This window comes from Madurella fahalii, assembly GCF_045866475.1.
Source record: "Madurella fahalii IFM 68171 DNA, scaffold_5, whole genome shotgun sequence".
NCBI classification, from domain to species: domain Eukaryota; kingdom Fungi; phylum Ascomycota; class Sordariomycetes; order Sordariales; genus Madurella; species Madurella fahalii.
In genome coordinates this window covers 275,927-287,399 of record NW_027263975.1, presented here as the reverse complement: position 1 = coordinate 287,399, position 11,473 = coordinate 275,927, and the positions used below count along the sequence as shown (strand labels likewise).

General features: G+C 57.2%; 6 protein-coding genes across 6 annotated transcripts; 3 read left to right on the top strand and 3 right to left on the bottom strand.

The window, feature by feature from the left end:
* Positions 1-1,224: 1,224 nt before the first annotated feature.
* Positions 1,225-2,975, top strand: MFIFM68171_08633 (High-affinity methionine permease; the record flags this gene model as incomplete). Its single annotated transcript, XM_071064053.1, has 3 exons — positions 1,225-1,510; positions 1,573-2,459; positions 2,517-2,975. The coding sequence occupies 3 exons, from the start codon at positions 1,225-1,227 to the stop codon at positions 2,973-2,975; spliced, it is 1,632 nt and encodes a 543-aa protein (XP_070920154.1).
* A 286-nt stretch (positions 2,976-3,261) lies between these two features.
* Positions 3,262-4,989, bottom strand: MFIFM68171_08632 (uncharacterized protein; the record flags this gene model as incomplete). Its single annotated transcript, XM_071064052.1, has 5 exons — positions 3,262-3,418; positions 3,727-3,984; positions 4,060-4,551; positions 4,612-4,660; positions 4,896-4,989. The coding sequence occupies 5 exons, from the start codon at positions 4,987-4,989 to the stop codon at positions 3,262-3,264; spliced, it is 1,050 nt and encodes a 349-aa protein (XP_070920153.1).
* A 1,190-nt stretch (positions 4,990-6,179) lies between these two features.
* Positions 6,180-7,090, top strand: BOS1 (Protein transport protein bos1; the record flags this gene model as incomplete). The annotated part of the gene is made up of 2 exons (XM_071064051.1): positions 6,180-6,182; positions 6,257-7,090. The coding sequence occupies 2 exons, from the start codon at positions 6,180-6,182 to the stop codon at positions 7,088-7,090; spliced, it is 837 nt and encodes a 278-aa protein (XP_070920152.1).
* Positions 7,091-7,359: 269 nt separating this feature from the next.
* Positions 7,360-8,327, bottom strand: THI80 (thiamine pyrophosphokinase; the record flags this gene model as incomplete). Its single annotated transcript, XM_071064050.1, has 3 exons — positions 7,360-7,953; positions 8,003-8,079; positions 8,138-8,327. The coding sequence occupies 3 exons, from the start codon at positions 8,325-8,327 to the stop codon at positions 7,360-7,362; spliced, it is 861 nt and encodes a 286-aa protein (XP_070920151.1).
* A 322-nt stretch (positions 8,328-8,649) lies between these two features.
* MFIFM68171_08629 (uncharacterized protein) lies at positions 8,650-9,240 on the bottom strand (the record flags this gene model as incomplete). Its single annotated transcript, XM_071064049.1, has 1 exon — positions 8,650-9,240. One exon carries the CDS (start codon positions 9,238-9,240, stop codon positions 8,650-8,652), a length of 591 nt encoding a protein of 196 aa, XP_070920150.1.
* A 928-nt stretch (positions 9,241-10,168) lies between these two features.
* On the top strand, positions 10,169-11,204 carry MIA40 (Oxidoreductase; the record flags this gene model as incomplete). Its single annotated transcript, XM_071064048.1, has 3 exons — positions 10,169-10,373; positions 10,436-10,847; positions 10,907-11,204. 3 exons carry the CDS (start codon positions 10,169-10,171, stop codon positions 11,202-11,204), a joined length of 915 nt encoding a protein of 304 aa, XP_070920149.1.
* Between the last annotated feature and the right edge of the window lie 269 nt (positions 11,205-11,473).

The window sequence follows — 11,473 nt, the reverse complement described above, 5'->3', positions numbered from 1 at the left end:
GCTTAACTCCCTTCCTTTCTCTCCCTTTGACTATAATTACTAGTGTGCTTTATTTTATTTTTCCCTTCTAACTACAATCAGCAAGCCATCGTCTGGTGTTCTCCGCTTGCATCCCCTTGCGTCTATGATGGATAATCAGGCGAAGCTTGTTGTATCGAACTGTATGGTCACGAGTTCGCCGACTATAGAGATGAGGCCACACATACCGGCCATTCCCAAGCGGAAAAGGCCGATTGGGCACCTCTGCCTTCCAGAATAGGGCACGGCACTGGAAACTTCTGCGCGGCGCGCGATCATGAGAAGGACATTCCTTGATAAAAAAAAAAATCTCCTGGACGAGTTGGACGAGCTGCGAGTCTGCAAACCATTCGCAGGGCTTGTTCGGTTGTCTAACGGACACCTTCTGGGGCCCACCTGTTACCGTGGGCAGCAGTGAGTCAAAGTCGCCGAAACAGCCGGAGACCGGTGGTTGACGGGCCGCACGGCTATGGTTGCGGGGGGTCGACACCCAAATCTTGTCCGTCGTCGGCCAACAACACTGGCGCTGCCGTAATTCTTGGCCGGGAGCACGGCATCGGAGCATTTGGCCGGTTTGTCCAACAATGCCAGTCCGGCCATGGCCTCACGTTATCGGCATTACCTCCGCCAAGAGTGCCGAGACGTAATGCTGACTGACCTTCCCGATACAGCTGGAGCAGGCGAACATCACAAGCGATGGTTGGCCTTGCATCCCGCGCTGGAAGCCCTAAAAAGGCAACCGGCATTCTGCCCCATGGCTCACAGTCGCTCCCACAAACGAAGTCAAGGCGCCTCTGTCTGTTGAGAACGCTGGTGAATGGATTGGACTAGGGGTCGAATCCTCCACGAGCCACGATTCCCGCACAATAGAATCGGAAAATTCACTTGCGCTTGCGCAATCATAGCGTTGCTCACGACAGCGTCGCCTCGGGGAGGTGTCTCATGTGTTGTAGTAGTGTCCAAGACCCAATGCAGGGCCCCATGTCACCTTCCAGCGGCGCGGCAGATGCAATCATGGACGCGGTGGCACAAGATTTAGGTTGGGATGGCGCAAATGCGGCCGGCGTGTCACGTCACGTTCACGGCCCTTGGGATGCGCGGGGTCTACTGTATATTAAACGATCGGCGCCTGCAGCTCTGCTTTCCGGCTGGTTGTAACCTCGCGCTGCCCACTCCAGCAAACCTCCAGCGGGCAGCTCAATCACCATGGGTTTTTTTGAAAAGGCCTCCAGCGAGGAGGCGGCCGCCGGAGACACGAAAGATCATGTGCAGGAAGCGCCGGCAGAGCGCGATCGTGACCTCGGCGGCGCCGAGGTTGGCGAGATCCAGGAGGAGAACACGTACGCCTACGATGACTCGCGCAAGCTAGGCATTACCGGCGCCGTCTTCCTCATCCTCAACAAGATGATCGGTACTGGCATTTTCTCGACGCCATCGAGCATTTTTGCAGCGACAGGCTCGGTTGGTGTGAGTTTGATGCTGTGGGTGATAGGTATGCCGTTCTAGTCTCTCGCCGGGCTGCGAACAACGCTGACGCGCTGCATATCTGCTTAGGCGGCTTCTTGACCTTCTGCGGCCTTAGCGTCTGGCTCGAATTTGGCCTGGCGATCCCTCGCTCGGGCGGCGAGAAGAATTACCTGGAATACATCTACCGCCATCCACGCTACCTCGCCACCTGCGTTCTCGCCTCACAGATGATTTTGCTGGGCTTTTCGTCGGGCAACTCGCTTGCCTTCGGCCGTTATGTCCTCTATGCCGCAGGCAACGAGCTGACGGATAGCTATCGGGCGCGTGGAATTGGTGTCGCGTGCGTCACCTTCGCCGTCGTCTTACACGCAGCGTTCCCAAAGTGGGGGATCCGGCTATTCAACGTGCTCGGCGTGTTCAAAGTGGCCGTGCTATTGTTCATCGTCTTTTCGGGCTTCGCTGCTTTAGCCGGCCGCAGGCTGATCGAGGATCCGCACAACTTTGACAACGCATTCGCTCTCGAGACGGGTGAGGGCTATGGTGGCGGGGGCGCATACGCTTATTCAAACGCCCTGCTCAACATCATCTACAGCTTCAAGGGCTGGGAAAACGCCAACTACGTGCTGGGTGAGATCAAGGACCCGCGCCGTACACTGACCATCGCCGCACCTCTTGCCGTCGGCGGCGTCACGATCCTCTATGTCCTGGCTAATGTCGCCTACTTTGCGGCCATCCCAAAGTCGGATCTGGCGACTTCCGAAGTCATTGTAGCCGGTCTGTTTTTCAGAAATGTGTTTGGGGACAGTGCCGGCGCCCGTACACTACCGGCGTTTGTCGCACTGAGCAACATGGGAAATGTCCTAGCCGTCAGCTTCGCTCACGCGCGGCTCAACCAGGAGCTCGGAAAAGAGGGCTTGTTGCCCCTGAGCCGCCTATGGGGTTCCAACAAGCCGTTCAACTCACCTGCCGCAGCTGTACGTCCATCTCTGCTACCCTAGCTCTGTCAAGATGCTAACAAAACCACACCTCAGCTTTTCCTCCACTGGCTGGTAACCATCATCGTCCTGCTTGCGCCGCCCCCAGGACCTTCGTACAACTTCATCGTCAGCCTGTACACGTACCCGGGGGCATGGATCAACAGCTTCGTCGCCGCGGGGCTCATCTACCTACAGTACCAAAAGTCGGAGCCGTGGAATCCGGGCTGGCGCACTTGGCTGCCTATTACGGTCATCTTTTTGCTGTGCAACGCCTTTCTCGCCATTGTGCCCTTCATCCCACCCTCGGACGGAGATATCTGGGCTGAGGGGTACCCTTACTACGTGTTCCCCGTCGTGGGAGTTGGTGTTCTGATCCTAGGCGGCATCTACTGGACGTTGTGGACCAAGTTTTGGCCGGCCGTTCGAGGCCACAAGATTGTCGCTGAGAGAATCATTGACGAACAAGGCGTCGAGGTTGTTCGGTACCGCAAGGTCAAAACGCATGTTGCTTGAATTGCATCCCGGATGTGGGCGAAGGCGATGGAAGAGTTGTACAGAGTAATGGTACATAATGGGATGGTCGTGTCAACGAGACTCTTATTCCTTGGACAAAGCGAGTTTGCTGTCTCCATACGATGATACGGCGCGTTTGGTATGCGTCACCAGTGGCGCTATATTCCTGCGGCTTATTGATCTCTAGGAACGTTGAGCCACCCGGTTTTAGCCAGGAACCATAGCTTTCCAAAATCAGCAAGCGCTGACTACCTGCTTTGCGATACTTTATCATCGCACCTCATTTTCACACGGGGAGCTCGTCCAACGACTGCCAAGTTACGTTGGCCACCTCCGCTACCCAACCTTCATATTTATTGGTGGCACATATTGTTGACCCAAAACGGCTCACCTCGCAGCTCAACTCGGGCAACTTTGTTGTTGAGACACCTTCAAAGAGGATCCTGCATCGCCATCAGCTACCCGCCGACTTGAGAGGGAGCACTTTTACTCATGGGCGCTCCGGATCCAAATCGATACAAACCCAGTCCATCCTGACACTCAGCATCCCACCCCCAGGCGAATACCTGTAACTACAGCTCTTCGGCGCAAGCTCTCTCCTCCCGGAGCCAAATATACAGGGATACCAGGCGTCAGCATCAGAAAGGTCCACTTCGGTGTGGTTGATAAACGCGGGAAAGTCGAGGATATTCTGCTGCGAGTTGAGGCGCATGTAGAAGCTCATAAACGCCGCGCTGGGCTGTCGGCAGACGGGGGTGACGGCGGCCCGGACGCGGAGGTGTTGTGCTCGATTTCAAAGTTGGAAAAGATCCACGAGGGCGAGACGACTGACGAGATGGTGCACCCGTCGGGGGTCGGCAGGGGGTCCTCGATGGAGTAAGGGGCAAGCGGGGCAGACCAGGTGATTTCGACGGTTGCCTGGACGCCGTCGGCTTCGCAGGAGGTCGTAGTGCCGTCGACGGTGCACACGAGCGGGAGCGTGGCCCTGCCTTTGCCGGAGAAGCTGACCCTGGAGGAGTGGGTAGGTGGGTGATTGTCAGCGGCCTAGGGTGGATATGGCGGGAGGCTGAAAGCTACTACTCACGGCTTCGCAGCGTCAACGTCGTCGCAGTACCATGTCTGGTAGATACTAACCTCCCGGCTGCGCGGTAAGAACAGGACCTCCGTCTGGATGTTGTACCGGTTGGGGCGGGTAGGGTCTATTGATTCTTCATCGCAGTGCGGGATGACCGGGGCCTCCTCGCCGGGACCGGCGGGGAAAAACATCACGCATTCAGCCATGTGCCCGTTGGCCTCGTTGGTCACTTGCAATTGGATCGACTGCAATGGTATCGCAGAAGTTCCGTCCCCAGTATCGTTGATGTGGATGATGGTTCCCACTGTCCACTTGGGAGTTTGGGATGCTGCCTCACAACCGGGCTTGTCGTGGCCATCCGGGCCGTCGGCGTAGGCCGGGGTGATGGATACAGGTGTCTCCAGCGATCCCTTGATCAAGTCCACAGGGTTAGACGACTTGCAGACCTCCCCATCGCACCTTAGGAGAACAGAGTTGCTGCCTGTTGCGGTAAAGTTGACTCTGCAGTGTCCGCAAGTCAGAAGGTGTCAGCAAGTTTCGGTATGAAGAGTAGGGACACACGGTTCGCTCCTGTCGCTGCAGGTCCAGGACAGCTTCACTCTGAAGCTAGCTGATGCCGTGTCAACCCTCACTGATGCTTCGAGAGACGCATCTTCTGGCTCGCCCGAGGATGTGCATGAGCTCCATTCACTTCCCTCTTATCCTTGGCATGCCAATGGCAGTGATAAGTTTGTTACTCTGTTGAGTAAATCGAATGAAATCTTGGCCGACTCGCTGTGAAGATCACGGATACACCAGCTGGGAATCTTGAAAGAGTTACTGGTGCAGTTCGTGATGCCCTGTACTTCCCGGGGCAACACTACGCGGCGCAGCAGCAGCGAGGAACGACAAACTGGTCGAACTGAGCAGAGCGAATGAAGCGGCGAGGGCCACTGCCATGTTGGATGACAACTGAATCAACAGCGGCGATGATATCAGCTAGAGATTCGAGAGCGGCTTACTCGGACGGTCCGCAAACGAAATGGGAGTCTGTGTAGGTACTCAAAGATCTGCTGCAGGCCTATTGCTCCCATATCTTCTTGTACTCCATCCTTTCTTGAGAGAATCCTAGACTTTGTTCTGCTGGCTTGGCAGAACGGAGCAGTTGATCCTACACCTGCAGGTCCTCTACAAGGTGGTAAAACACCTACGCTAGGGAGGGTTCATCCTCGTTGTAAGAGGGTTTCCGCTACGTTGGACTTTAGCCTCTATGCATGGCAGATGGATCAAGAGCAATTGAACTGATTCAGTTATCCCGGCAATAGGTGATCAGGCGGTGCAGCCCTTTCCCATGGGCCAGGCCAATATGGGTTATGTAGGAACGGCGCGATTCCCCTCTAAGCCAACATTGCAGAGTAGCTGCGCCACAGTTCGACGTCCGTGGTGTGACTAGGAGAATTCAGACATTAACTCCTTGACGAAGGGATCTTTAACCCCGGAGAGCGAAGACTCTCCTGGAAATGACAAGTCTGGAAAGTAGGCAATGAACGTCAATAGCGGAGGGGAGCGCCGCAGGCGTAGAAGGAATTTTTAAATGGCTAGTGCTGCAGGCTGCTTGCATGGGCCAACTCGGGCTCGAGGAGGACGGAAGCTGCGAAAGCTTCCTGGGGGACTTGAAAATATGCGGGAGCTAGAGCGGCATTAATGGGATACGAGGAATGGCGACGAAGGACAGGGTTAACTATAGAAGTGGAACTCGACAGGAGACTGAGCAGGTAGTGCAACCTGGAATCGCGGGATGGCTTGGGTACTGATCGTGGTTTAGGGGACCTTTGATAGTGAATTAAAAGTTGCTGGCTTGCTACAGTAGTTGCGCCTCCAGGCGCAAAAGCTTGGCAAATTGGAACATAAAGATGCGCCGGAAACAGGCCCCACTTTTCTGTCCGTGCGCTTTTATACTTCCACTCCGGGGTTTGTTCCTCGGCGCCGGGGCAAATGCCACATTGCAAGCAACGGGCCATGACAGCATGCCAAATTGGCCGTGTCAACCCGATAGCCACGAGGACAAAACTGTTTGATTTCACCCCAACTCGGCCGTCTTTGCCATTTTTAATAACAGATCCTCACATGAATTACAAACAGACGCCAGCATGGTGAGTCCCTCCTATCCATCCAAACGCCAGCGCCTGACGACCGACATCGCCCTTTACTGACTGATCCTGGCAAGAACACAACCTTCAACTCGGCGCTCAAGCAGCGCACCACGATCCGCAAGGACCTTTCGGCCCTCTCCAACCCCTCCTTCTCCGACGCCAACACAGCCCCATCCCCGATAACCCCCGCCGCGCTGGGCTCGCTCTCGGCGTCCCTAACCGCCTTCTCCCGCACGATAGACGAGTACAACACGCTCGCCAAGCAAGAGCTCAACCCGGCCAAGCAAGAAAAGGCCTTTGAGCGGATACGCGACTTCCGCGCCGAGCTGTCCGAGTTCCGCGCCCAGCTCGACGCGCTCAAGTCGGCGAGGGAGGAAGCGGCGCACGCGAGCAACCGGGCCGAGCTGCTGGGCCGGCGGCCGTTCGCGGCCGCCACGCCCGAGAACCCCTACGCGAACTCGACCCCCCCGACCGCGTCGGCGTCGGGGTACGGCCTGGGCGCGAACGGCGGGGGCGGCCACGCCCGGACGACGAGCGTTGCCGAGGCCGGGAGGGCAGGGCACGGGCACGGACACGGACAGGGGCAAGGGTTGGGGCTGGGTCTGGGCAGCGGCGACGTCGGGCGGGAGACGCACGCGCTGCGCGAGCAGCAGTTCTTCGCGAGCACCCACTCAGCGCTCGACGACTACATTGCCCGCGGCCAGGCCGTGCTCGGGGACTTGAGCCAGCAGAGGGAGATGCTCAAGTCGACGCAGCGCCGGCTGTACTCGGTCGGGAACACCCTCGGCATCTCGGGCGATACCATCCGCATGATTGAGCGGCGGGCGCGGCAGGATAAGTGGATCTTTTGGGCCGGCGTCGTGGTGTTCTTCTTGTTTTGCTGGTTGGTGCTGCATTACCTGCGGTAAAGAAGGGGGTGGGGGGGAGGCGACGGCCTTGTTTTGTATTTGGGATCGTCTTGTGGGGCTGGCTTGGATTGTACACACTTCTAGCCACTGTCGTTCAGCGTGGAGTTTTGGGGGCATCCGGTTGCTGCTTAGGTTCGGAAATATAAATTACGGTATTCCGCGGGGGATCGTCTGGCTCTGTCAAATCCCCATTGCGGGCCATGTGTGTATAAATTCGCTGGACCTCTATGATGCCCGCCGATTCCGCTCCGCCATGCACCAGCTGGCCCTTACACCTCCCTCAGCGCAATCGTAAATATCACGTCCTTGGTCGTCACCACCTCCACCACCTGGGTCTCGGGCAACACATGGTTGCTCGTGCTCAGCTGTCCGCCAAACTCGGTCTCCCAGTCCGTAACATCCCATTCCAGCCCTTTGGTCGTGATTCGGCTCGGCTCTTTGATCGGTAAGATGCCTACGTGCTTCCCAAACACGTCGTCCTCGCCAGCAGGCCCACACCGTACACGGATGCGATGGTGCCCCGCCTTCAACAAAAAAGTTAGGCTCTCCCCGCTGATCAGATACATGTGTCCATCGACGTAGTGAGGATCCGTCTGAAAGAGGTATAGGTGGTGGAGCTGACTCAAGCCCTGGTCGACCCGCCCCCCTAAGCCGCCCATGGCAACGATGTCTAGCGGCGTGGCGGTTGCCTCTCTGCGGTAGTTCTGGCGGGCATAGCGGATTGCCTTCCCAAAATCCGTCGAGTCCTGGTCCGTGTCGTGAATGACTTTTGTCACTTTGCGTCCCCCGGCGGTGGACTCGTAGTATCCGCGGGCGTGGATCGTCAGGCTGTCTAGATCGCCGATGATGACGCGCAGATCGTCCTGTCGATCACGGTTAAATGCGCCCTATGAGACTCATTGCCAGACTCACAAAAGAGCCATCGCCGTACTGTCCGGCAACCCTATAGAGGCAGTCAGCGCCGCCGTCGGCAGCGATGCGAACTGATGCTTTAGTGCGCCCATAGTCAGCCCCGGTTGCACTTGTACGAAGGGAGGGGCTGCAAACCATTGTTCCACAACTGACGTAACAAGCCGAGATGGTTTTCGAGGGGCTGATTGAGCACAATCAGCGCAAACCCGTCCGTTCCGTCGCGCCCCGAGGGCCGTGTCGGTGACCCAACGCCCCGGATAAGCACAGTCGGATCCCACTCAATTGTGTTTGGTTCCTTGCTAGCAGGCTCACTGCATAGACTCATGGTTGCATTTGTGCGAACGAGGCACGACACATGCAGGAGGCACACGGGCACTTTGCGGGGGAGCTTCGCGGCATGCAAGTAATGAGGGTTGGGCTAGGGTGGGGTGGCGTTCCAGTGGGCTGGAACATACAGCATCAAAGGAAGATCGACCATCTGGGCCGACGGTCGCCGAGTCGGTCTCTAACTTTACATGGACGCTGATACCCAGAACTGTGGCCCTTGAGAGTTCCCCCGGCTTGAGCGCCACAAAATCTAATTTCTGGTCCCGGTCCTGCATATTGGCCTATCCGGGTACCATCCAAGGAACGTGCTCCACCCGAGCTCACCGATGCTTATCCGCCAAAAAGTAGCTGCCCTTGGATCCTTCGAGGAGACCAGAGTAGAGTGGGACATCCTCAAATCCTCCCATCATATCCACCAGGTCCTTACTCGCGCATTCCATCTGGGGACTTAATCCCAAGCTACTGCGCCCGGGCTGCTTGGACGCCCTCCGCTCCCGACTCGGTCCTCGCCGAGGAGGGGGTGCACGCGGCGCTGCACCAAGAAACGGTGACATAGCTGTGGACGCGTTCGCTGCCTGGTACGGGCCGCTCTCACTCGTGTTTCCTGATAATCTTCGTTGAGCCGGCTGCGTCTCGGTTTCGTCAGCTCTATGTGTCGCCGTCTCCGTGGCTTTCTGGCTGTGCATAGCAGATGAGTATCGTGCAGGTCGAGGGGATGTAGAGGCCTCGGCCAACCCGGAAGACGCTTCGTCGTCGTCCAGAAGGGTGTCATCGCCGACAATCTCCCAGCCGTCATCGATAGGTGCCGGGTCTGACGAAAGCGCAGCGTGCACCCGTTTTAGCTTCTCGACAGCAATTTTGGTTATGCGACTGGCTTCTTCCCAGGAAATCTTGCCGAGCCGTTGGGCCATCTCCCACGATATATGTAAGTGAGTGCAAAGAGCCTGCACAGTCTCCCTTGCGTTCTCGAGATCTCTGGCCATGCTTTCACCTCTCAGCAGGCCAGATAGACGAGATAGATACGGTACTCAGTGCTTGCGGCAAAGATCCTCGGCGTGGACTGCGGTTCGATTTCGATTGTTGTTACTTGGGAAAGAAGGGCTATTTAGTACCAAGAGGGAACAACTGGCCCAAGTCTCGGGGTATTTAAGCAAGCAGGTCTCGAATATAATACTGCATCACGCGGCGGCGCTAGCTCGCTGTGAGGGTTCATAAGTGAAGCGTTTAGTAGCAGCCCCGAGCACCTAGCGGTCCATGGCCGGGTCGAGTCATTGCTCTTTGCACTACGCGGCTACGAGAACTTTGTGACGAGTGCGAGATGAGCTATATTTGGCTCTTGAAATAGGACGAACCGATGTTAGGAGGATGTCCCGTGTAGGGAAGTGAGTTTGGGCAAAAGCGCCACGCTGCCAAGGTAAGCCACCGCAGTAGGTAATTAGCAAACGGCCGGCATGAGCGAGCAGTTACGTGACTGTGCATCTCTGGCCGCCGGCGACTGCGCCGTTGTATTAGATGGCGCTCTGATATTGGCGAGTTTGGCTGGCGCAACAAAGCGTCAAAAGCCTGTCTCTAGTGTAGCGTGATGGGTCCGTGCGAGACGATCGGCAGGACGCAAAGCGGGTCGTCAATCATCAGGGGCATTGGCCAATCATATCCACCCCGGAAAATTGTCGCTTCTGATAGCGAGGCTATCGCAAGATGGAAATTTTGGCTCCGTCAGTTGATGACAAACCAAGAACTTTCTGGGTCTCCGGCGGCCACGTTCCTTTTGTGCTTCCGTGCCTTTCCTGTTTTGCGTGCATTTGATATCTCGTTTCTTCTTTTCGACTAATACCAAAAATGTATCGCGCGGCGCTAGGGTCATCACCCAGCGCTTTGCGCGCCATCCGACCGACAACGCTCGCTTCCGGCTCTCGGCGGCTCCTGTCGACTGCCCCCGCGGACAAGAAGCGCACGTGGAAGGGCACTGGCTTGCGATGGGGTCTCGCTATCGCCGCCGTCTACTTCTACAATACCAGCCCCATCTTTGCCGATGAGCTTCCCCGTACGTCATCTTTGTGCCTAATCATCCGTTTCCTTTCCGGCACTGACGGACCCTGGCTGCAGCGCAAGGAGTTCCTGCCCCTCCCCACTTCTCCGACTCGGATCTTCCTACGATCGATGCCATGATCGAGGATAAGCGGCGTCAAGCCGCCGCGGCTGCCCCGCCGTCACCACCTCCTCCGGAGCCGACGAAGACTGCAGAGGCAACGGCGGAAGGAACAGAATCAGTCAAGACAGAGGCCGCGGCGGCCACCGCATCGGAGACTGCTCTCGAACCAGGCTCGCCCGAGGCGCTTGAACATGAGGCCACACAACAAGGCGCATTCGACCCCGAAACTGGCGAGATCAATTGGGACTGCCCGTGCCTCGGCGGCATGGCCCACGGGCCGTGCGGAGAGGAGTTCAAGGCGGCGTTTAGCTGCTTCGTCTATTCCAAGGAGGAGCCAAAGGGCATGGATTGCATCGACAAGTTCCAGTACGTATCACCGGCGCTAGAAGATGAGCCTCAGCAAGCAGCTGACTGACATCTTGCAGGCACATGCAGGATTGCTTCCGGAAATACCCCGAGATTTACGGCTCCGAATTAGCGGACGATGACGACGATGAGCAGGCGGCCGCCCCAGCGCAGGACGGCGCTGATGCTCCCCTAGCGATGCCGGCAGAGAACCAAACATCAACCGGAGCAGCCCAGCCTTCCACGCCGCAGGCCGAGGTGGCACCTAAGGAGAGGCAGGAGGCCGCAGCGGAAGCGGCAAAGCCGAGAGAAAGTCTTCCAAAGCAGGCCACCGACGCGACTGACGTGGCCGACACGAACAGCGGTAGGGGGCAGTAGACACCCTGGAGGGCGGGTTCTCCCTCAAATTGTACAACACACAATAACGCAAAGACGGAGCGGCTCGTTCTGTGCTAGGGCAAAGGGACTTCCGCAGGGTCTCCTGTGCACATTGTACGACTTATGTATACCATTTAAATATGCCCAATAGACCTTTCCTTTCTCCATGTCGCTGGTCTGGCAGTCGGCATCCCGATGGGGGTTTTGGTTAGTCGCTGGCGAGTGTAGACCCATGGCTTTCCAAGATGTTCAAAGTCGAGAATGCGAGG